Raw genomic sequence first — 25,263 nt, forward strand, 5'->3', positions numbered from 1 at the left:
ATGTAGAACCAGTCTTTACAAACCAAGCCATACATCGGACAGGAATCCCACTTAAAACATAATGAGAACCAGGCACTGGGACAGCAGGTTAATAAGAACACTAATTGCTGACAGAAAGGACAATCATGGGATGGGTGAAGAAGAAGCCCTTCCCACTTTTTCTATTAGTTACCCCTCCATCCCCCAATATTTTGTTCATGTCAGCTTCCCATCTTTGCTTGGTGACAGCTGGTAGAGCAGGCTGGTGGCCAAGCATCGTCCTTTTCTCATCAGCTTTTCTCAGTCAGTCCAGGAATACTGCACCTGCCTTTGCCTCCCCCAGGGCGGGTCTGTCTTCTCTTCATGTCTGCCCTCACCCCCCATCTAGATGAACAAGTCCTCAGAGCAGGTCTGCAGGGTACAATTATTGGCTAATGTCATGACTTGGTCTCTGAGGTAGGTGCCAAAGCTGAGACTAAACCTGGGCATGCTCAAGAGACAAGCCCCAGCTTCTCCTCACTTGTCACCTTTCACACTGTGAGCCCCACCCAGGACCCAGCTGACCTCCACAGACACAATCATAAAGAACACACACCAAGCCTTGAACCTTGTCCTGACCTCTCTGCACCCTGCCAGTTCTCAAGCTCCTTCCTGCAGGCTCTGCTGTTTTCTGCAGAGCTGATAGATACCAAAGGGTTAATGCATGTTAATTTGTTAATTTGTTATTAACATAGCACTATCTATAAGCTCCCTTGGAAAATGAGTCCCCAGACTACACTGCAGGCTGTTGAAGAAAATGTTTAGGGTTATGTAGGCATCTGGTCACCTTTAGTGGAGCTGGTCAAGGATGCTGCCGTTGATAACTGCAGACTTTGCCCTGCTGTGTCTCACACCTCAGACATCTTCTAAGATGTGAGAAACTAGCAGTTTTATAATCTCTTCTGCCCACAAGGACTTTTTGGGACCAATATAATTCTGTTTGGGGGAAGGGATACACAATGTTCAAACAGACTTTGAGCCAAAAGCTTCGCTGCTCGTGAGTGACAGAACAATTTAGGCAAAAGAGAAGGCAGCTCGACTTTGCAACTCCTTGTCAGTTTACTTCTGGCCAGCCCTCACATTTGGATGAGTTGGGAGAAGCTGCTTAAGCCCCCTGGTCTTTCAGTTTCTACAATTTGCGGGAAGCACCAGTCAGCCAATGCGGAAAGGGCTCTATCCTGAGAGCATGAAGCTGAGTGTGAAGATGTCTAAAGTCTCAGAGTGATGTCAGCAAAAACTGCCTCACTGCTAAGGAGATCAAGACCACCAGGGACCTCTGTACAGGGCCCATTACCCTGGAGCGAAATCAGAGGCTAAACCAGAGGTGAGAGTGAAGCACTTTCAGGGAAAGTGATATCATGCCCATCTTTACAGTTTTAAAATACATTTATTACTTATTTTTGTGCGTGTGAGTGTGCATGTGTGTGTGTGCATGCACACGTGCATGTGCCTCAGTGTGCATGTGGAGGTCAGAGGATATCTTGTGAGAATCAGTTCTTTTCCATATTTTTGATTTTTTTAAACTACAAATGGGTTACAACACCTGTAGCATATTAGAGAAAGTGGGTTAGTCATTAATGTACTGATACTTTTCCTTATAGTTGGGCAGTCCTTACCTGTAGGGAGTTCAAATCCTTCTACCAAGCACTCTCCGGTTATGCTGTCACATGGGCCGCCCCCACAGTTGCACACTGTGGGAAACAGAAACAGAGTAACTTGTAACTGCCTGAAACAGGACAGTATTTCCATGGTTTCCAGAAGTACTGGGTATGGGTGTGCAGTCCTGCGATGAGGATTAATTATCTACATCCTGAAAAGTATGGAGTCTATAATATCAGGATAATGTCCTTTAACCAGCTCAACGCAGGGAAGAGAGATGTTAAAAAAAAAAAAAAGACCCAAAGCAAAACTGTATCTTGCTTTCCTAGGATTCTTTTCCCCACTCTTTAGAATTCTATCCTAACTCAACAGATGCTTCAGTCCCAAAAGGCCCAGGGAATTTTCACAAGGAAACAATGTCTCAGAGCTCAGCATTCAACTTGAAATCGAAAGCTTTCCTTTCCTCACAGAGTCTCCACAGCGGCAGCAGCATTGGTCCCAGCCAGGTGCAAGGGAAGAGCCCCAGAGGGGAGACTGAGGAGGTTCAGGAGCAATTCTTGGCTCCTAAGCTTTGACCCCTGGCGAGACTGACTCCAAACTCCAAGTGAGAGTCGTCTGGGGGATGGAGGCTCAAAATAATCTAGGGAAAGGACTGGGAACACGTTTACATGCAGTTCTCCCTTAATGCCTTTTGACAAAACAAAATCCAATCTTAGCTGGCTTTTCATTTTTTTGCTAGTTCTTTTATTATTTTTTAACCCCAGGGGTTTGGGGGGTGGGGAGCTGGCAAGGATGGGGACTGTGCTGAGTTACACTCCCAACCCCCTCTGAGTTTTTGTGTGGAAATAAATTTGTTACATTTTAAGAAGAAGAATTCCTAGGCTCTCTGCTAGCTAGCCATAAGCTGCAATGGGGCTGTGACTCTATCTCCCCTAAGGTCAGCTACGCACTGCGCCACACACTTGCAGACTTATTAACCGAGTCTGCAAGCTCCCGCTCTATGGCTTCCCACATGGTGTCTTGTAAGAGTGATCTGCATCGTTGTTGTTACTTAAATATAGGCTTCGTAAGTGCTTTGAGAATAACGGCACCAATTTCTTTCTTTCTTTCGGTTTTTTTTTTGTTGTTGTTTGTTTGTTTTGGTTTTGTTTTGTTTTGTTTTGAGACAGGGTTTCTCTGTGTAGCCCTGGCTGTCCTGGAACTCACTCTGTAGACCAGGCTGGCCTCGAACTCAGAAATCCTCCTGCCTCTGCCTCCTAAGTGCTGGGATTAAAGGTGTGCACCACCACTGCCTGGCCTGGTGACAATTTCTAAGGCTTTATTTTTTTTTTCTGACAGCACTTCTATGGCCTCCAACCCCCAGTCTGAATGGACAGTCTTCCTTCTACCTGTTGTTTTTTAAGGCTTGTGGCTCTGGAAGCGTTTCTTTTCCGCAGGTATGCTTATTTTCATATGCCCAGCTCACGGGTGCATACTCCTCAATCTTAAACTCTTCCCTTTGTAAGTCTTTCAAGTGATTCTTTCAACTGGAACTTTCCAGAATGCACACTGTAAGTGCACAAGGCCTCCTTCTCCCTGTCCTTCCTAATAGTCAACCAGGGAGAAGAAGCACTGGGCTTCAGCCCTCCTTCCTCAGGAAGGAGAGCAGTTTAACTTCCCTTCTGAAGAGCTTCATCCTATGCAGCAAACGTACGAAAGAAGTGCACACTGCAATGGAACCGAAGTCTAAGCCATTAGAGTTTTTACACTCAGAGATACTGACTAACTGACAGTCTGGGGAAATGTACAGGGCCGTGTGTGTTCGTGCTTTGCAGAATTACTTAACTGGAACGTTAATTTTATTAAGCATGACTGAGAGAGGAGACAGCTTCCAGCACAAAATAACTCACTTGAGCCACATCAGGTAACACTTTCCCTTCAACCAAAATCACACGAATGAATAGAAAAAGACAGAAATCACTCCGCTGATGTTTCTTGTGTGTATCCACCCACACGCTAAGGTTCATGGGTAGCCTCCATGAGAATGTCTAACTCGGGAAAATTTTGATGCCATTGCTCTAGATGGATGTCAGGAGGATACTGACGATATTTCCTCCACAGAAATTCTTCACCTCAATCAGTCCCGATGGAGAGCTATGCTGGCCACACAGCTGGCTGAGGGGGTTGGGATCTGTACCTGCACAGTTCTTGGCGGTCCTGGCATCTCCATAGTAGCCAGGAGCACAGCGTTCACACTTGAATCCGGTGGTATTTCGTAAGCAGTTCCTACACTGGCCAGTGATTTCATCACAGTCTTCAAAGATCAGGTTGGGATCCGAATTTCCACTGCAGTCACATTTCTTACAGGTGCTTCCAATGAGTAACGGGTTTCCATAGTAACCAGGCGCACATCTGAAAGGTGTTAAACATGTAAAATTTCTTAGCATCCATAGTTATTTCATTGTTCAAAAAAAATCTTTCCCACATAAAAGAAATATATAGTGAATACTTATAGATGCCCACCTGGAATTCATTTCCATTCTCTTATTTTATTAATATGACCAGACTTCTAAAAAATTATTCTGTTGTTTATTTGCATATTTATTTTGATTTTGTGTGTCCCTATGTAGCCAAGGCTGGTCTTGAACTCATAATTCTCATAATTCATTATTCTGCCTCAGCTTGCCCACAACTAAGATTATAGGCATCATGTCCCCACCTTTCGAATTCTTTTGTTTTTTAAGGAACAACTTTGTCTCAATGTGTTGTAGACTATTCAGGTTGAGATGCAGGAGTATCTTAATCAAATTAGTGTGAGGGCATGGCTGGTAATCTTGGGGACTGATGCGCATGGCTGGCATGAGATGGGTTGGGTCACATTTTGTTGTACTGCATGCTAGCTTGCCGGGAGGAGGCAGGACAAAGTCTGAAACTTTAATCTACAGTGGTTTTAGGTGCTGCTGGTGTACCACAGGGAGGGGAAGTCAGGAATGGCTGCTCCTACATTGTCCCTCAGGGTGTCTATGCTCCAGGCAGGAAAGGGGGAATGCGGAGCCCAGGCCAAACAGAATCTGGCCTGGTAAAGAGAAAGTTCTGAGAGTATGGGAGGGGCTGGAGAAGAGAAAGCCTTCTTTGGGAGTTTCAGACGAGGGTCTTTAAGGAGAAGGTCTTTCCCGTGGCAGTCATTAATGAAGCAGCTCTCTGAGATAATCCTTGCTTGTTCAAACTGCTTTATCTGATGGTAGAATGTGAATGCATACGACTTATTCAGGGTGAACCCGGGATTCTATACCTCTTGGGGGAAGGAATACCCATGAAGGGAAGCTCACTGGCTGAAGGCTCAAGGCTCTCTAGATACCTCACAAGCATGGAGAAGAACTCCAGGTGTTATGCTATGTGACTGAGTGCCTGTGGTCCTCTCAGTGGTGTGTCATGGTTTCGTATTCCGGAGCAGGAAGGGGATGGCTCCAGTGCTGCCATCAAATCTCTGAGATCCCCCGGGTTTGAGCTCATTCAATCTTACCAGTGGTTATTTATGCCAGCCTGGTAGCACCATCCCACATGCCCTACAACATTTGCTACATGCCCAGGAATGAGCGGCTTCAATGGGATTCAGCTGAATAATTCAGCCTGGTCAAAACATTAGTGGCACCTCTACTTTGTCTCAGATGTTAATCTGTCCTGCCATAATGAATTGTTCAAGGAACTAAGTCAGTACTGAATAGCCTGAAGTGACCAAATTGGGAGTAATTCCTTGGGAGCAGACCTAGTTAGGGTTACTTTTGCTGTGATGAAACACCATGACCAAAAGCAACTTGTGGAGGAAAGGTTTTGAGAGGCTTACACTTCCATATAAGTGGAGTGGGCACTAAGGGAGACCTTTCCAGAGAGATCAAACCATCAGGCCGGTGAGAATAAGATTCTGCATTAGACAAAGCTTTCCCTTTGAGGTTAGAGAACCACAATTCAGAACCTTTGGGAAAATGATCAGTGAGTGCAAACGAGTCATATGTAACTCCAGGATCCTCTGATCACACTATTGGTCAGCACAAGGTGCCTGATCACACTATTGGCCGACACTCGGTGCACGGCCTCTCAGCCTCTTTCTGACGTCCGTCCTTTGGTGGAGCTGTACTGTTGGTGTCTGTCAGCCTACATCCTTTGCATATCTGAGACAGCATCTCAGAGCTTCTGCGCTGTTCCTTTGGTTTCCACTGAGAGCTGGAAGAAAGACCTCTCACATCTAGGATTCTGAGGCCCAGAGGATACTCCAGTTTTCCAGGATCACATGGGAGGTCACAGTTGAAGGCCCAGGCCTTCCAACCCCGATGTTCTTTCCCTTGCTCTACATTGTACCACACTGCCTCTGTTATGAAGGAATAGATTCACACAACAGAGGGACAATTCATGTCCATTTTAATGTAAGGCATAGGGGGAGACAGGAAGAGGAAAAACACATGGCTCCTGCTCTGAAAGAACAGGAAATGAATTAACATAATGCTCTCTACCAGCCTATGAAAAGGATGAGGATGAATGTAAGTTCTACACACTCCACAAAGGAACACCCTGAGAGGAAATGTCCAGTGAGCTTTGTTATTCATATTTCTGCATGTCTTTGTGCCTCAGATTTCTATGGCCTTTGGTCTCCCAGCCAGCATAAATTATTCATCTATGGAGAATGTGACTGCATTGAATTTCTATCCTTTGCTGCAGTTCACCAAACAGAAAACATTAAACTTGTAAGTTCATTGAGAGTGGTTTCAGATCCGATTCAGTGTGCAGCTGGGAATCTTGAGGTCTTGGGGTAACAAGTCGTGCTTGGCTCATGGAGGCCAGATGCCAATCTCTTCTTTTGCTCTGTTGATTCCATTCCATTTGATCACTATAGGTTGTCTTCTGACAACCAATGGGATCGGTCTGGAGATGGTTCAGGTGGTAAAGTGCTTGCTGTGCAAACAGGAGGCCTGGGTTTAATTTTCAGTGTGCACATAGATTAAAGCCTGCGTGATGGCACATGCGTGTGATCCCAGGACTGGGGAGATGGACAAGAGTAGAGTCTTGGAGCTCATTGGCCAGCTAGTGTAGCTGAATTGACAAAATCCAACTTCAGTCACCTCTGACCTTCATATGCATTTACATACATGTGGTACACACACACACACACACACACACACACACACTCCATGGAGGAAAACAAAGTTTTATATCCTGTAAACTGTAGCCTCAATCACAATGGAAACCTTCTCTGAGTTTCAAGACCATCTGTTGGTGGTTTAGAGTCAACTCTAAAATTACAAGATAAACTTTGGGCCCTATGGACTTTACAGAACTAGTGTACAAATGTTTCCTTATTTATTGTCCCCTTCAAAAATCCATGTTTGTATGGAGATATATGGGAGATATATGCTGGTTTATCCATCTTGCATGTAAAGAAAACAATTTTTTTTCTTTTCTTTATTTTTTTTGTTTTGCTTTTTGAGTCAGAGTCTTATGTAGTTTAGGTTGACCTTGAACTTGCTATGTAGCAAGGAATGACCTTGACCCTTGACCTCCTAGTTCTCCTTTCACCTCCCAGATGCTAGAATTACAGGCCCATGTCACCATGCACAGCCTTAAAGGGGGGGGGCAATTTTGATCTATAGCTATGTTTCTCCCCCCTTCCTCTTCCACTCCACCCCTAAGGGTCACATAGCTATCACTGAAAGTCTTTTTTGAGGAAACCAAAACTCCTTGCTTGGTTAGCACAGAAATTTTTCTGGGAGGGTCATACTCTAGTCCTCTTTGAGGGTCAATAAGAAAGTACTTCAAGAGAGAAAAACCATGTTAGAGAATGGGCGTCATCTTAATGTGCTTCACTTGTTTACCAAAGGCTGAGAAATAAGGCTAGGGAAACGTAAGTCTGTTCAGGATTAGAAGTCAAGAGGCCCAAGGCAAGGCACAGAAGAGCACCCAGAACTCTGTGAAAATGATAGAGCTGATATCTTGTTCAAAAGACTTGGTGCCTTTTAGAGCAAATTGGGTCAAATTTCTGAATCTTGTTTATTTATTTATTTATTTTTTATTTATGTGAGTATACTGTGGCTATCTTCAGACACACCAGAAGAGGGCATCAAATCACATTACAGATGGTTGTGAGCCACCATGTGGTTGCTAGGAATTGAACTCAGGACCTCTGGCAGAGCAGTCAGTGCTCTTAACCACTGAGCCATCTCTCCAGCCCTGAATCTTCTTTACTGTTCTTTTCTATCTCTAAGGCCATCATCATCAAAGTCATCAGCGCCATCTCTGATGACACTGTTCACTCTGCTTGTGTCTCTTTGCTGGAGTCATTTTCCTGTGTCGTACTCTAGGGTACTAAGTTCACTTCGGATTTGTTTTGTTTTCTCCCATTTTCCTCTGATCCTGTAGCAGCAGCACCTGCATGGTAAACCTTTATGTTGTCTTAGTATGTTCCTTGTTCTGCCACAAAATCGAAAGGATGGAAGTTTACAATAAAAGCATGTGATTAAAGGCAACTCGGACCACTGAGGCAGAAGCACCGAGATCAAGTAAGTTTGAGATCTAAAGAACAGCACTGAATGCAAGGGCTCTAGAGTTTGTCATTGGATATTCTGAGCTTAGATTAAGTCCCCTCACGGCTCTCCAGCTTCCCCATCTTTCAGGTATGCTTCTTGTGGACCAAAGGTCACACTGGATAGGAATGAGAAAAGCAAATCTTCCCCAGACTTAAGTTTGTGATTTCCTAGTTATATACAGCAGAAGCCAACTTCCATTTAAAGCTATTTAGCCAAAAAGCACTCAAACAGTGAGCACATACAGAAAGCATCCAATAAGTGTTAGTTATTACTGTTTGCGTCACAGTTGTAGTCTTAGAACAGACAGACCTAAAGTCCTCATCTGGAGGATGTGAGGAGCGGATGTGTAACAGGTAGGAGGAGACGAGGAAAGAGAGGCTGAATTGTCGTGGACACCACTGTGATGGCAAGGTGGGTGACTGCATTTAATCTATCTTCCTTCATGGGACAAGAGACAGACTAAGCAAAATGTGTCTTACGTTTTAGACCTTCCAACTTGTACACAGTATGGCTTCACTTTAAAGAATATTCTAATAGACTAAATCCCTTCCAGTGTTCATTAAAATGATCCTAGCGTATTTCAAATATAAAAGCAGCTGGAAACTCCTTATGCCTATGGCTTTTATATCTCTGAAAAGAAAACCAGAATGGAATTTCAAGTAGAGTATGAACAAAACTAAAAGAAATCAGAGGGCCAGAGAGATGACTCCATGGTTAAGAGTGCTCTCTGTTCTTACAGAGGATTGGGGTTTTAATCCTAGCACCCACATGTTAGCTCACAGCCATCAACTCCACTTCCCAGGGATCTGATATGCATGTCTGGTCTCCTCAGACATATACATATATGCAGGCAAGCTTTCATACATGCAAAATAACAAATAATGTTTTATAAGACAACAAGCAGTAAGACTCAAATGATTGGTAATGAATTCAAATGATTCAAATCCAAGACAACGGATGATGTCTTGGTATAGTGTAAGGCTTGCCATGGGATGTGATTTAGGATTGTGAGGTAGAGTCTCACTTTGTTGCCTTGGCTGGTTCCGAACTGGGCTCAATCCTCCTGACTCAGGTATGTGGGACTACAAATATATGTATATACTTGCGCCTGTGGACTTTAGTCCTTACTGTGTTCGCTGCTTTCTGTGAGTAGTTTTCTGGTGTCTTCTCCCCTAGTCTTCACGTTCCTTAATAACAAGAGACTGCATCTTAGATGAACTCATACCAGAACCACTCGACCCTGTACTGTGAGACTCAGTTTTGATGTACAGGACTCTGCACATTCTCTCTAGGTAGAGGGGGAGAGTTGGGGAAGACAGGAAAGAGCAGACGGAGCTGAGAGAGTTTCTTATGCTGACCCTTTCCATGCAGGTGGTAGATTCTGGAAGGGAAGCTTTCTTTTAGTCCCTCAGTGGATGGTGGATGCAGAGCATTTCAGAAGGATCTAAGAGGTTAGCATGCTCCACTGCATCTCAGAGGTTCGTTTAAATGACTGTCTTAAACAGGAGGCCATTTGGGAAAACCAGTGCAAAGACATAACAATAACTTAAACGTGTTTACCCACACTGTTCAAATCCTGAGTCCCTACTTCCCCTGGGAGTAACGTGGCTTCAGACAAGTCCCTTGGCACAGTTTCTTCATCAGCACAATGACAAAATGTGACCTCCTCTCAGAGTGGTTGCAGGGCTGACCGATGGCGAATGTAAGGCAGGGAGGATGTGAGAGGTGAGCGGGGAGTGACACTAATGTCCTCCCAATATCTAAGAAAGGGACTCAGAATGACGAGCCAACTCATCCCAGGCACACAGGATGCTGGTGATGGACGTGACTCAGTAGTTACAATGGCTCACTTGCCACCATCTGTCGGTCACTGAGCAATTTCAAGGTACCAGGGGCTGTCCTCATCCCTGGCAGTGTTAACTCACATCGGGTGTATGAGGTAGGTGCTTGCCCCCATTGTGTGGGAGTGAGAGTCAACACAGAGAAGTCAGATAACTTCCCTAGAGCATCACAGGGTGGTGGGGACACAGCCCAGTGACTGATCTCTTTAACACCCACCTTCTGCTTCTGAAACTAGCACTCTTTCTAGTCTTAAAGTTTAAATTTTGCATATTTTATTTTAAATTAGTTTTTAGTATGAGAAGTAATGGGTTTGTGATTGCACACTCTCTCTCCCGCCCCCTCCCCTCCCCTCCCCCCCCCCCCCCCCCCCCCCCCCCCCCTCTCTCTCTCTCTCTCACACACACACACACACACACACACACAATTATACTTTAAAAAAATCCACCCCTCCAGTGTCCGTCCCCCCCATCTGCCTTCTCCCCCTTCCCTTGGTCTCCTTTCTTCTCCAAATAGTCCTGCCTTCTGCTTTCATGTAGTATATATATCACTAGTTCGTCTCAAACACCTGCCTTACGTTTTTCTTTCCTTCTTCTTAATTACCTTTCTATTTTCATGCCACACAGACGCGCACCGTGCATGCCCATTAAAGTCTATGTTCTGAGAAAAACATGCAAAAGCCCGCCGTTTAGAATCTGGCTCAGTTTGCTAAACATAATTGCCTCTATCCTGTTCTATCCATTCCCTCCTACAAATGTCAAGATTTAGTTATGCTTAAGACCTGAATAAAATCCTGTTGCATATACGTACACTTTCTTATCTACGTATCCAATGGTAGAGCTCTCGGCTTGTTCCATATCGTGCTTGCTGGGAACATTGCAGCAGTAAATGTGGCATACTGCTTAGAATCCCCCTACTGTATAATACGCAACTGGAGTTCTTTCTGCAACATACATTTTCAGGGGCAGGATAAACCTATGAGACCCTGGTTTACTGGGTAATGGCAGATCCCACGAGCTTCTGACGTGTGCAGGGTAATTATGTATCTGCCATCACATGTCTGTAGTGGGCATGCTGCCCCGTGTCAGGGCGGGGATTCCTGTTTTCCCATAGAAACCTTATGGGTACCTGTCTGGCACTTGATCAGCAGTGCCATTAACTCCTCCTGGCAGACACCGGAGAGATCCATTTGCAATATGCTTTGTCCTAATCAAGCTACAGAATTTAACTTCAGACACAGGAGACAAAGCCCCACCTTTGCCTGGCACACAATCATCTCAGATCTACGGAGCCTCGCATTTCTGTCTCCAAATAAAGAGGCATGCAACAATTGTGTCACGAATATTAATTAGTCACCTCATGTGATCTCCTTGGCTAGTTCTCCTATAGAATGACAATCAGGTGCATCTTCAGCTTACATCAATGGAAAGGAAACGACCACTCACCAAGTACAAGAATTATCTACATCCTGTACCTTTAAAAGTTAGTATAGCAACATAGAGATCTTTTTTCTTTACCACAAGCTGTGGCTGCTTTTGAGTTTCAGAATTACACTCTGAGAGATGCAAGGTGATTTCTTAGAAGATAGACAGCTTGTAATTAAGGATTTATTTCTTAAGCCACAGGCTGAGTTTGTGAGCCCCACTGAGGAGCTGGCCTGCGTATGTATTCCATGAGGTGAGAAGCCTGTGGATATCTTGCTAGGGCCTGTACCCCTGGCCCTTCTCTCCCTGTCTTTATGGAATTACAGCATCACGAGGTTGCCTGAGCCCAGTAGTGAGGCCAGTGTTCACTGTCTCAGTTACGAAGACCTCTGTGTGAGGCTTTTTTAGTTAAAGGTATTTCATCTGAGAGAACTGTGAGCAGCTGACAGACAGAATGGATGGCAAATATCTTCCTAGGAAATCATCCAGGGGGAAGCCTCCCATGCTTAGCTCCTGATATCTTTCTTCAAACCACAGAGCAACTAAAAAGAACATTTCCTGTAAGCACCCAACAGAGATTCAGAACACCCACGCTTCTGGGTTTTATTTTTGGTTTTTCTTTTTTCTTTCTTTCTTTTTTTTTTTTTTTTTTTTTTGGTTTTTTGAGGCAGGGTTTCTCTCTATAGTCCTGGCTGTCCTGGAACTCACTCTGTAGACCAGGCTGGCCTTGAACTCAGAAATCTGCCTGCCTCTGCCTCCCAAGTGCTGGGATCAAAGGCGTGCGCCACCACTGCCGGCTACCTGTGGATTTTATTTTGTAAGAGGAGGAATAATAAGTGAATTAAATAACCAGTTAGCTCTTTGTCCTCTTCTCATTCGGTGAGCAATAGAGAATTCAAGAGAGAGGAGAGACTTCCTATTTATTCAGAACGTCTCGCTCTTTATCAGAGAGACATTAATTATAGCACTGGCTTGTAGTGTTGAAGAGAGCAGAGACTGTTACCAGAGTCATCTAGAGAATCTTCCCAGCACACCCAGATTCATTTCCTTCTTCCCTCGTCAATTTATCCTGAGCTATGACCCTGGTCTGGACCACAAGGGAGATTCTATCATTGCTGTACTGGAACTTGGGGGTGTGAGGACAACACCCTCCTCGGGGTTCTGAAATGTTTTCTTCTACCCCCAATTTGTGCATCAACCTCAAAACCTTTTGAAGAGAAACGCAGCAGAGCTGATACACACACACGCACACACAAACAAACACACACACACATACACACAAACACACACACACAAACAAACACACACACACATGGAAAAAAATAAAATTTTTTTTCTCTTTACCTTTCACAGTTAGGCCCAGCGTAGTTTTCTTTACAAATGCACCGCACAGCTCCGTTTTTCCTGTAGCAGGATTCTGCAAAGCTAGAATTGTGACACATGTTAGAAGACATCTCATGGTCACTGGTCTGTGATGCTGGAGAAAGGGGCTGGCTGAACTTTGGATTAGGTCACTGCTACCTCATTGTTCTCCAGCGAAGGCGGTATAATTAAATTCTTACCTTTCAGGGGAGACTGGACCAGCAAGCCTGGACTGAAAACCCTACTCTATGTGGGGCTGTCTCCCAGGTATACCATTATGTATCTCTGTATAGAGGTGGTTTATTAGTTTTGCTTGAAGCTGTGGGAATTTCTAAGCTAGCAAGTTATGTATATGTATACCTATATGTATGTATATATTCATGCAAATATATAACTTCAGTTCAAATATATAAATATTCAAATATATAATATATATTCAAATATACATGTATATTATATATTTATAATATAAATTATAAATACATTATAATAATATGTCTATAATATACATTATAAATATATAATATACATGTATATTTGAATATATATTTATTCAAATGTGTATATGATATTTACCTTTCCAATGCAAATTTAAAATATATGCTCAAAAACCAGAAATAGGAAATTTACTGGTAACTTTAGACTCATAAAATTCTCTCATATTTCCACTACTATCTGTGTAATGTTAGAAGTTTCTGTCTAGTTTTTGTACACTTAACCTCTGTCCTTAAAGATCAGTAGCCGGTCCTAAATGATATCATCCCCAGAGGCTTAACCATTTTCTCTGTGTACTTTAAGTCTCAGGACTAAGGGTTAGAGGGTCAAAGTAGATCAAAGAGCCAAAAACTAGTCCTCAAGAAAGAAATAGGGTCCATAATAAAGATATGCACGTCTATTAACTGTTTATCTGTTTCTACCTATATCATCTATCTCTCTTTGGATTCCTCTCTTCTTGTTCTTTTCCCCTCTTCTTTCCTCTTTTTTGTTCTTTTTCTTACATTTCAAGATGTAAAACAGAAAAGTAATAAAAACTATCGGTCCAGCAGGATAAACTGCTATCCTAATTTATTGGGACACAAGAAATGGGGAGTCGCTCTTCCGAGTATGGAGAATTTCACAGCGAGACACAAGTCGTGGGACATGTGGGTGTGACTTTAGCGCGTGACTTTTGCACTCAGTTTGGCTTGTGTACTCTGCCGTCAGAGTGTGACCTCTGCTCTCAGGTTCCTGTGTGTGTCAGCAATTTTACCCTAATGATGGCTGAGGAAAAGCAAATGGGTATGTCTGGCTCGTTCGAAGGTGGTGTTTCCATTGGGATGGAAACAGTGCATGCTCCTCTTTCAGAGGCGAAATTCACGATGTATTTTCTCAGCAGTCTGGTGAAAGCACTCCAGTGACATTGCTTTCCCTTGGCATTCTACCCTTCTCTGTGCCTGATATTATTCCTAAGCTGACCTAGAGAAGTCTTGCCTGTTGCATACAGAAAACGAACGAATGCTCGTGCGTGTCTTTCTTTGAAGGTGTTCCATCCAGCCTGCCTACAGCTCTGCCTGCGGTGTCTGGAGTCCTGTGTGTTTATTTGATGTCCAGTGGTTTCAAACAGATCTCATTTTCCTTAAGTGGAGCGACTAGCATAGCCGCTGGTGGGAGCGGAGGATATCTGGTCAGCCCTAGAATAAACAAGTGGACTCTATGCAAATGGCCTTGGGAACTATATCAGGGCCGTCGATTGATTTCCGTGGTGCAGGCTCTGAGGCAATGTGGTGCCAGCCTCTGGTGTTCAGTTTTGTTTTCACAAGCATTAATTGCTTATGCTTTAAAGTTAAGGAAATCCCTAGTACTGGATGTGAAAACGAAAACCTGATGCCTCCCTCAGGCCTCTCTGACTTCTGTGGTACCCTCTGCAAGCAGGAAGGTGGATTTGCTCCCGGAAAACCCTAAGGTTTAAGGAGAAATAGAAATTAAAAAAAAAATGTGTTTGCTTACATGTCGCAAGCATCACCTCCTTGCTTAAAAATAACATTTACTTTTACTTTAGTTTGTGTCTGTGCATGTGTGTGTAGGCTTGTGAGCCTGCTTGAGGATACCTGGGGGGCCTGGGGAGGGTGTCCATCTCTTAGAGCTGGAGTCACGGGCAGCTGTGGGTTTCTGGGTGTTAGGAACAGAATACTAGTCCTTTGCAAGACCAGCAAGCACTATTAAGCACTAAGTTACTTTCTTCCTCCTCTCCGTTTGTTCTCTGATGTATTGTTGATAACTGGAAAACCAAGCCTTAGGTTGTCAACTCAACCCATAGATCTTTCCAGTATAATTCAGATTCCAAACTAGGTGCGCGTCTGGGAAGTTGTCTGCTGCCTACTTAGTTTAGACAGATACTTATATTTTTGAAATGGAAAGTAGCAATATGAATAGTTTTTAAAAACTGAAGATGACAGTGAGACATTTGACTTTTTGTAATATATCTGATCAATGCTAATATATCTGTAATATATCTGATCAATAGCTAAATCAATACTAAAAGCAGACCAAAGTTAGACCTTTTGGGGATCCAGCTAAATCTTGTCAGTCTTGTCACAAAAAACTAGCCCCTGTGAAGCCAGTTTTCCTCAACAATAAAGCCATTGCCGCTACAGAGGAACCTGTCAGTATCTCAGAGACCTCTCAAGTCCACTCTTCCCACCCCACAAAATGCTGCTTACTCACAGATAGCGTAACTTTGTGTCTGTTTTCATTTTCTACAGATTTTATTGTATCAGGTCTTGTACCACAGAGAAGATAGTAAGTTTTGTGTATGTGAACATGCTTCTAACTTGGGAATGTATTCCTGAGGGCCTTCAGCTGCTGCTTTGGATCCTAGATGTGTGATCTCTCGATGCCTTTGGAAACTGCTTCTGAGCTGAAGGCCAGAGACTCAGTACCCAGCATCAATTTCTGCTGCTCTTATCAGAAGGGGCTAATAGCCAGAAGCAGTATTTCTTGCTCAACTAAAATACTGGATAATCAGTCTCAAAAGAGAAAGGGCCGTTTGCTGTAGGCGTGTAAAATCTGCTGTACTTTTGACCTAGTGAAATATGGCTTTCAGCTGTTGGATAGATACAGCACTGGCAAGAAATACCAGTTTCATATTGGCACACGGTGAGTGCCTAAGAGGTATCTTGCCTGCTTTCATGTAGACAATGGTTCTCAGTCTGCAGGGAACAATATTTTAAAGGTTTGATACCTTAAGACATCAATGTCAGATAATTGGGATGAGGAAGCTCCTGTGAATGGAGCAAAAACACAGAAGAGTGAAGATGCGATTAAGAGAACCCCCGTTTAAGATTGTTCTCCTAACTCCTGCTACTGTCTAAAGAAGCTGTCTCAGCTCAGAGCTCCTATCTCCTTTTCTGAGCAGACAATGGTATATTGGCGAACGAGTGAGGCTCGTTATTAGGAACTTAGAGGTAAATATATTTAAGTGTGGTAAATCTTACTTGTGGTAAAAGTCTCCTCAGATGTGGTTAGGATTGATGTTTGAGAACAGAATTTTAATGAGCATTTAAAGACTACACCCAAATGAGGCCAAAAGCTCATAAATCAGGACATTCCTGAGTGAAAATGACAGAATGCTAATGCTTGTGTTCTTCATTCTCCTCTTAGGACTGTTCATCTTGCACACAGTACTAATACTGTCGGACATGACAGATCGCTAAGGAAAGTCTGAAGCAGTTTAATAGTTTCTGAAAGATGCAACTGTAGAGGTTCTGACTTTGCTGGCTAGCAGGCATTCTGTAAGATTTGAATACAGTTGATTCCTCAGGTGACTAGGGAAGACAAGGGGGAAATCTGGTCGCCATTTTTCTTTTTCACTTTATCAGGGTGTATAGGGGACAGATTTTTGGGCCCCTTTTGGTGTGTGCATATGTGTATATGTGTGTTTGCTTGTGCATTTCTGTGTGTGTATGTGTGTGTATATGTGTGTATGTGTATTTGTGTGTATGTGTGTGTGTATAGGTGAGAGGTTAATGTGAAATGTGCTTAGGATTGTTCTTAAATTTTCTCCAGCTTATGTCTCAAGGCAGGGTCTCTCACTGGAACCCAGAACTCAATGATTCAGCTAGTTGATATAACCCAGATTGCTCTGGTGATCGTCCGAATGCTGGGGTTAAAGGCAAGTTGCCACACCTGCCTAGCATTTATACTGGTTCTGTGAATCCAAATCCTGGTCCTCATAAATACATGGCAAGTACTTTCTCTACTGAGCTGTCTTCTCAGCCCACTACTTGGACTCTCTAAAGTAATTCATTTAATTTACTTTCTGCAATTACTATCAATCGTGAAAATATTGCCTATAATTATAAGAGTATCTGGCACAGAGTTGTAGAAAAGCTCCTATGCTCTGTGTTTAGCAAAGCTGTATCTATGCTGCCTTTCTCCTGTGTTCAAGGCACCTGCCCACATGGCCCACACGTGTCACCATGCCCAGTCTCACAGCTCTATTGTGGGTCCTCACACCTTACTTTAATTTACTTACCAAGGAAAAAAGTTGAGTTCAAAGTAGGCAAAAGAACCAAGGGATGGAACCAAAATTTGAAGCTAGTCTAACAGAAGCCCTAAATCTCACAGAGAACGGCGCACAGAGACAAGGTAACCGGTCTGAGACCACACAGGTCCTATGTGTCAAGACAGAAATATGAAGGTAGGTTGGTGACTCTGTTTATTTACGGTGTATTTAAAGCACATTTAATCTCTGACCTCCTATTTTTAGCAAAGAGCTTCTGTAACTCTTGATGTTGTCAAGTGAAAAAACTTCTATTTCTTGGTTTATAAAAAACCTCTTCAGTATATTTGAGTATGCTAATGAGGAGACTTAATGACCCTTTAATGGAGTCAGTGTGGGAGTGGACACTAGAGGAAACATCCACTTGGATAGAGGGCTAGAATTTTCAAATCCTTCCACCTCCAACTTGTGAGCTCATTGACCTGGATGAGAAGCCAAGAGCAGGGAGGCTTGTGGGAGCGTCTAGGTTCTTCTCATATGGACATTCTAAGAAGAGGGGATCTGAACCTCCTCCTTTTGTTCCCCTATATTTTCTCCTCTACATTATAGATACCTTTTTATACATTATTTATTTATATGTATTTTCCTTATATATATTTATTTATATGTATTTTATTTATATATATTTCATTTGGCTTTTCTTGAATTGTATTATTAAAAAAAAACATGATCGGGCTGGAGAGATTGCTCAGTGGTTAAGAGCACTGACTGCACTTCCAGAGGTTCTGAGTTCAAATCCCAGCAACCACATGGTGGCTCACAACCATCTGTAATGAGATCTGATGCCCTTTTCTGGTGTGTCTGAAGACAGCTACAATGTATTCATATATAATAAATAAATAAATCTTTAAAAAAAACATGATCGTCATAAGTATAGCAGTGTTTTAAGTTTTGTGAATAACTGTAGCAAGTAATTAAACATGAGAGTACTTGAGGGAACCCTAAATGGCCAGAAGTGTGAGTAGCCTGGGGATTCATTCTCTTTGACTGGCATCTGTAATGGGGCCAGGCTTATGGGGCTGAACCCAGGCTTACCCCAGGGACTGTGCTACCTCTAGGTACTTTCATTCAGAACTGAATTGATTGTAGGACACCTCATTGGTGCTAGAGAATTGGAGAGCTGGTTAGTATTTGGAAAACCAAACATGCCATACTATTTAAAGTCTATACTCTTATTTTTCAGTGCTATGGATGAAGCCCAGTGGCTCATATGTGTCAGGCAAGTGCTCTACCACTACGCCACGTTCCTAGCCCTTCCATACTGCCATTCTCTCTTACTAGATTTCTTCCTTACGATGTATGTACTTAAAATGCGTTATTTTCACTTCTGCCCAATGGATATATGATTATTCTCTGTAGCTCCACATTCTAGTCGCGACATAACTGGGAGTTACTGATTGGCTCTCAGCATCCTTTTTTGTATGCCTGTGTTCTAATTCTGGTTGGAAGGCATATCTGATTGCTTCATGCAGGGAAACAGCTACTATGGGACAGTCAGAAGGGGAAATGCTTTTGAAAACACTATATATCTGTTGGTATTACTTGTGTAGGTTGTAGGAAAGGATGAGATTGGCTTCGGTTGGGACACTAAGGTGATTTCATTGACTTTACGATCTACGCTAATATTTTGGAAACAATTGTACCTCTAAGTGCTTAAGCTCCGCCCCCAAAGTGTATGTAGACCAGAGCACTTTCTTACACTTTTCTCAACTCGAAGCATTCAGTTTTGCCTGTGACACACCCCAGAACTGTGCATAGAGCTAAAAACAAAACAAAACAAAACAAAACAAAACTGTGAGAGCAGTCATTTAGAGAGACCATCTTCCTTTAGGACTTACTTGGCCAGGTGGGGCAAGGGACAGGGGCACGGCTGGCAGAACCGGGGTATGCCTCTGATGGAGTCTCCAATATAGCCATCCAGACACTTTTCACAGTGCTCCCCTGTTGTGTTCCGCTGGCAGTTCTGTAGGACAGAAGACAGGAGTATTTGGAAGGATGAAGAAAGTTCACAAAGAGCAAATGTAAGCACCCTGGCTTACTTCAAAGTAAGGGACATCGGGCCTGCATGATAACACCGTATAGAATACACGGTATGTGGCAACATAAAGGACCCAGGCTAGTGCTGGTCAGAGCTAGAGGTGTAGATGAAGGTGGAGGCATACATCCTGCAGGTCTTCCTGTGCACTGGCAAACTGGGACTCTATTTGGAGTCTGCGTGCAGAGGGGACTCATCAGAAAGATAATTAGAGCTGCCACACTCTTAAGTATTCTGGATGCTTAAGCTTACTGACTTGGAATGAAAATGAAATGATGATAAATAATATTCTCATAGTGCTTAACCATGACAGTGGAAATAATAAGGATTTATGGGCACAGAAAGGCAAATATGTCAGGCTGTGGCACACACGCATCGGAAGGAAGGTAAAGGACCTTCTACTAATGCTTTCCTATCTTGGTCAGCAACACATACGGAATAGCAGGCAGGTTGATTTCTATAATTTCCCATTTCTGATAAAGGTAACAAATAGAGAGAATGACATAAACCAGGCTCTTCTTTCTGCCTTGTCTGTTTCTTATTGGAGATCTGCAGCAGGCTTCAAAATCTCCAGAAAGTTCTCTTTAATTCTCCCCTCACAGCCCTGTTTGTGTCCTACTATCCACATCAAGCTATCTGTCCTAGGCTCGCCCCTCTTCTCTGACACACTGGATAACAGTGCTGTATTACAATTAACATGTGTGAAGTAGGTCCTCAGCCCAACAGGAGGAGTTCTATGTGGGTAACAAGCTACGCTGGCTGGAGCTGACTGGAGCTGACTGGATCCTTCTTAAGCATTTGCCCTACTGGAAGGTATGGCTCCAAAATATAATTGTGCAGCAGAAAAGAAATTAAAAGATAGCCTAGACTGTATGATCAATGAGAATTGTTAAGAATGAAGTTTAACATGATTCAGGCATGAGTTAAACCTGCGTCATGTGCTCAGCCGCCTCTCAGAAAATATTAAGGAAAATTAATGGAGGAAAGAAGGAGAACATGAAATGATGAACCAGCATCTGGAGCAAGTAAAAACAATAAAAATCCCAAATGAGCCTGAACTTGGAGACAGTGTCTTTCCCGGAAAAGCCAGTGGAGCTGTATCCAACTGCCACACGTCTGAACCACAAGACACTTGTAAGGATGCTTGTAAATTAGAGGCAGATTTGTCTGAGACTTGTTACATGATGAAACAGGTCTGTGTAGAAGAAAACATACTAAGAGCCTAGGCCATCTCTAGTGGCTGAAGTGACTATTAAGGCACAAAAAGAGCTAATTCTCAGTTCTGTCTTTTTTTGTCACTTGATAGATGTTTGAGATATCCCTTTGAGGCTTTGGTTCTGTTTGTAGTAGCCATAGGTGCCAATGTTCAAGGGTACAGCATGCAATCTCTCTGTCTCTAAAATACCAGAGTGCCAAAACTGGCTTTTTTCACCTTCCTCCTTTAAATAGTTTGTTATGAATTCCCCTAGAAGGCCTTGGTATCAGTTTGCGGGGACCAGTAGAGATAGTGCCAGAGGCAGAGAGGAAGGATATAACTCTTCATTTTCTAAGTAGTTCACTTGGAACAGTGCCCTGATGTCCCAGCTTTCTAGTCCTTTCTCTGTGGAGTGAAGCTTTAGAAGCTTTAGACTAGACGACCTTCAGGATTCTTCTTGCTCTGAAAGTCTTTAGCCCTGAAACTGCACAGTGCTCCTTCACCTTCTGCACTCTGTCATTTTCCAAACAGGAAGACACCTGACAGCAATAAATGTTATTGGGGGGGGGGGTCAAGAGCCGTTGTTTAAGAAGACGGGATCTACCTAAAACGTTGGTATCCTCATTAATTAATAAGAGTTTAGTGGGTTCATGACGTTCACAAAGGGCATGAAGTTTGAGAATGGGATATGTCCATCAGCACTCCTTAAATTTCAGTGTGCACATGTGTCTCTTAATACACCGAGGAAAGTTCAGATCCTGATGCAGGCCATCTGGGCTGCATCCTGAGAGTCCATATATCAGTCAAGCTCCTACGTAATTGCTAATGCTGCTGGCCTGGGCTCCTGTCAGAGAAACAAGTGTCTGGAGAGCATTAGGTGCTAATTAGTTACTCTGAATTAGGTTCGAGCCAGTCTCCAGCAAAGGGCAATTTATCTTATATTGCACAAAAGGAGCGACATAGGTAGTTCATAAATTAGAAAATGAATTAAAAGTTTTTTTTTCTGTTTTTACATTGAAGTTATCATCCTATCATTTCAGTTTCTAATGCATTCACTCAGATGACAAGCCTGGATTATGCCGATGCATGACAGATAAGGAGTTGAAGCTGTTACTAAGATGAGGAAGACCCAGTTTCTTTATTTCAGCAACTCACAGGCTCATGAAAGAAACAAAGACCAGCCTTGTGTACTCAGGGATAAGACAGGAATGTGAAGGCTTAGTGGAGATGTTGACACCTGAAGCAGGCCTTGAAGTTGTCCTTCAAGAAGTCTCCCATAGGGGACAATCTGAGAGCACAGAAATGGCTTAGGTAGCAGTGTACTCAGTGTGACTGGAGGCAGGAACCTTTGGAGCATCTTAAAAAGAGGGATTCTTTGACTTGGGCTTTTGAAAGACAGCTCCAGGTGGCAGATTAGAGGGAGCACAGTGTGTGGTTGGGAGTCTGAGGCAGTGATCATGCTGGGGTGGTGTGGTCCTAAACTGAGGTAGTAGCAAGTCATAGAAGAGAGGCAGCTACTTAACTGTTTGAGCTGTTGGGATCTGGGCTCAGATTAATGCTGGGGGAAAATGCAAGTGGATGAAGACATCGGGGCCTCTGACAGAATGATGCTGTCCTTAAGGTGGGGAAAGCAAGAGAAGGAACAAGCATTGTAAGGCGATGATGGACCTTGTACAGAGAATTCAGTATCTGCATTCTATTCCTGGTACATTCTGTTCTGATGGATTCAAGGCAGCAATTCCTGGTACATTCTGTACTGATGGATTCAAGGCAGCAGGGAACTCTATCAAGCTATTCATCCTTAGCATTCTTCAGACCTTGAGACTTTTTGACTTTGTGTCAAACTTTGGCTATCATGGAACCAAACTGATGGCTATGTGCAACATACCAAGGGTTGTTTATTATTATTATTATTTGCAATAGACTAAAAAATCATCAAAACTTGTGTATAGCAATATGCCCATCAATAGTGATTTTATTGCTGTGTTTCTTTAGCAAAATAAAAGTAGTAGATTTTCCTATGGTCAGTGACTTATCTAGCCTCAGATTCTTGGCCACTTTAGCAGTGCTAGGTATAAATTCCATCTCCTGGAGTGGGCTCTAAAGCCAGTCAGATAGTGTTGGTTACTCCCATAACATCTGTGCCAGTATTACACCAGCGTATCCTGCAGGCTAGTTGCTATTGTAGGTCTGGGGTTTGTAGCTGGATAATGTTAGTGATCACTTTTCTCCTCTGATAGTGTGAAAACTACCTCTCAGCATCACGAAAGCTAGTGAGTAGGAGCGAAGCTTCTAGTTGGGTACCAGTTCAGTTTCTCCACATTCAGTGTTGTAAGTTATCAGTGTCTTCAGCAGTAGGACCCTCCCATCAGGTTGTGGAGAGTAACCAACAGCCTTAGCAATACCCTGTGATTCTTTTTTTAAAGGGGGGGTTGTCTTTTTTTTTTTTTTTGCTAATGATCTTTTGTTTATGTTTAATTAAGTATAAATTGTGCACTTTTTAAGAATTAAATTTGTAAGAATGTAAATATGTTAATTTGGAGAATCGTTGGGGGTGATTCTTTTCCTCTTGAATTTCAAACACTTTTAATATATATCCCATATATATTTAGTATTATATATGTACATAATGTTTATTATTTTCACACTGAGCATAGTTTATTTAAATTAGAGGGAAAACCGTATTTCTCTCTGAATAGAGTATTAATGGGGGAGCTGCCACCAATATGAAAGGAATGGTTATTTCTGTGAGAATTTTCTGTCTTACAATTACAACAATGTAATTGTAGGAAGATTGACAGTTGATGCACATGAGTGTTTAACGGCCCAGTGTGCTACTGGAGCTGGGAAAGGGTCCTGTGATGCCGAGTCCTCCCAGAAGCTCATGTCCAGATCAAAGCCTACAACTGTACCTGCTCTGACAACATCCTCACAGCCATGACTCTCTGTCCTTCTTGGTGACCCTAGCAGAGTGAACTTTTCTGCTCTTTAACTCTTTCACTGTCTCGCCAGTCACCTAACGACAGCTGTTGGGGGTGGTGATCTCTTCTGTCTTACAGCTTAGTAAACCAGGTAACAAAAAGCGGTATTAATTGGCTACATTATCAGCAATGTACATTGTTTGTTCAAGTGTATGCATGGGATTTCCCCCCCAAATGTCACTGGGATTAAAATAACAGGAAACCGGAGATGCAAGCATTAAAAACGGGGAGATTTTGGCAGCTGTGTATGCCAGAGGGCTGTGGAGGACATCCTGGATGTAATGGTTATTTAAGACTATGGTAGGGGGAGAGGATAAAACAAATATCATGTTTTTAAAAAAACCTTACAAAATAGCAATTTAATGGTTCCCCAGTTGATTCTTTGTCTCTAGAAAAGTGACAACCACTAGGTTCATAATAACGGTTTCTAATTTGTGTCTTAATACGAAATGTGAGTCAAATTGCAACTTTGAGCCATACACCACAGAAGGAGGCCATTTATAATAAAATTGTCTGTTCAGTAGGGATAATTATGCAATTTTGAGTGTATTTAGGTAGGTATTGTGCTTTAAATGAAACTACTCTTGCAGCTTGGGAAAGATTCTTTTTCCATATGGAAATCTGAAGCACAGAATTTTCCTGCTTTATAGTTGTTGAAGAGGAACTTGATTAGAACGCACAAACTTTAAATGTGGGCGTGGCTTCTCCGGGAGTCACTCTGGTGGGCGTGGCTTCTCCCGGAGCCACTCTGGTCAGTACTCCAATGCTAAGTTTTACTAAGTTGTCTATCCATTCTTGAAAATGTGAAATATTTAACAAGGTGATCTACGCTATCAGCCTCCTCTGACTTCATTAGTATCTTACTGTCTGAAAAACGGTCTGATGGGGAATTCATTTTACTGAAGGAGGGAAAAAGTCTCTTTCAGGCTTGACTGCAGAATTAAACAGCAGAAGGAAAAAGCATTTGTCTCCATTAGTTATCTGGTTTAGACAATTCTTTAAAAATTAATTTGTACCCATAGACCTGATTGTCTTACATACTGCAACAGGCGATGGTACAACTCTTTTATTGTGGTTTATGTAATGAAGCTGAGCACGTGGCCGACTATGCTGTCACGGAGGAGTCTGGAGGAGGAGTCCTCCTCTGTGTATTATCTTCAAGCTATCACCACTGGTTTACAGCAGGAAGCCAGCTGCCAGGGGAGGGAAGACAGCACCCTCCTGGAGCACATGGGGCCGCTTGCAATCAGAAGGCCTTGACACAATGTCTTTTATAGGAAAAGCAGAAATGTAGAAAAGAGCTTGATTGACCGTTTGCAGCTGCGTGTCCCTGACTTACCAGACAGAATCCGGAGCCATCCAAGCACTCATGGGAATTGCCATTACAGTCACAGGGTGAACATTCTCCTGACAACGTGCGAAAGAATCCAGCATCACATCTCTGAAACAGACAGTGACACACATTTTCATTACTGGAAAGATACATTCTAGTCAGTGTTTACAGAGGAAAGTAATAAGATTAAATTAAAATTGAATTAAATATTCTTAACAAAACACAAATGTGGGCTATTTGTAAGGCCATTCATTGACAGAGACAGTTACACAATCTTCTTTGTTGTATAATTTCTTTCCTTTTTTTTCTGCTTTACACAAAAGAAACATCCTTAACCTCATTCTAAGGAAGAAGGAGGAGGTGGTCTTAGGTAGGAGGGATTG

General features: G+C 42.8%; 1 protein-coding gene across 1 annotated transcript in view; it reads right to left on the minus strand.

Moving 5' to 3' along the window:
* Lama4 (laminin subunit alpha 4) overlaps nt 1-25,263 on the minus strand; it is a 142,090-nt gene that overhangs the window by 76,584 nt on the left and 40,243 nt on the right. The window contains exons 2-6 of the mRNA XM_028769000.1: nt 24,887-24,988; nt 19,175-19,299; nt 12,779-12,859; nt 3,794-4,008; nt 1,635-1,709 (exon numbers count right to left, since the gene is read on the minus strand). Of these exons, the coding sequence (XP_028624833.1) occupies nt 1,635-1,709; nt 3,794-4,008; nt 12,779-12,859; nt 19,175-19,299; nt 24,887-24,988 (598 nt within the window). The remainder of the gene's footprint in view (nt 1-1,634; nt 1,710-3,793; nt 4,009-12,778; nt 12,860-19,174; nt 19,300-24,886; nt 24,989-25,263) is intronic.

The sequence above is a fragment of the Grammomys surdaster genome, unplaced genomic scaffold (genome assembly GCF_004785775.1).
Source record: "Grammomys surdaster isolate TR1022 unplaced genomic scaffold, NIH_TR_1.0 190, whole genome shotgun sequence".
In the NCBI taxonomy this organism is placed as follows: Eukaryota; Metazoa; Chordata; class Mammalia; order Rodentia; family Muridae; genus Grammomys; species Grammomys surdaster.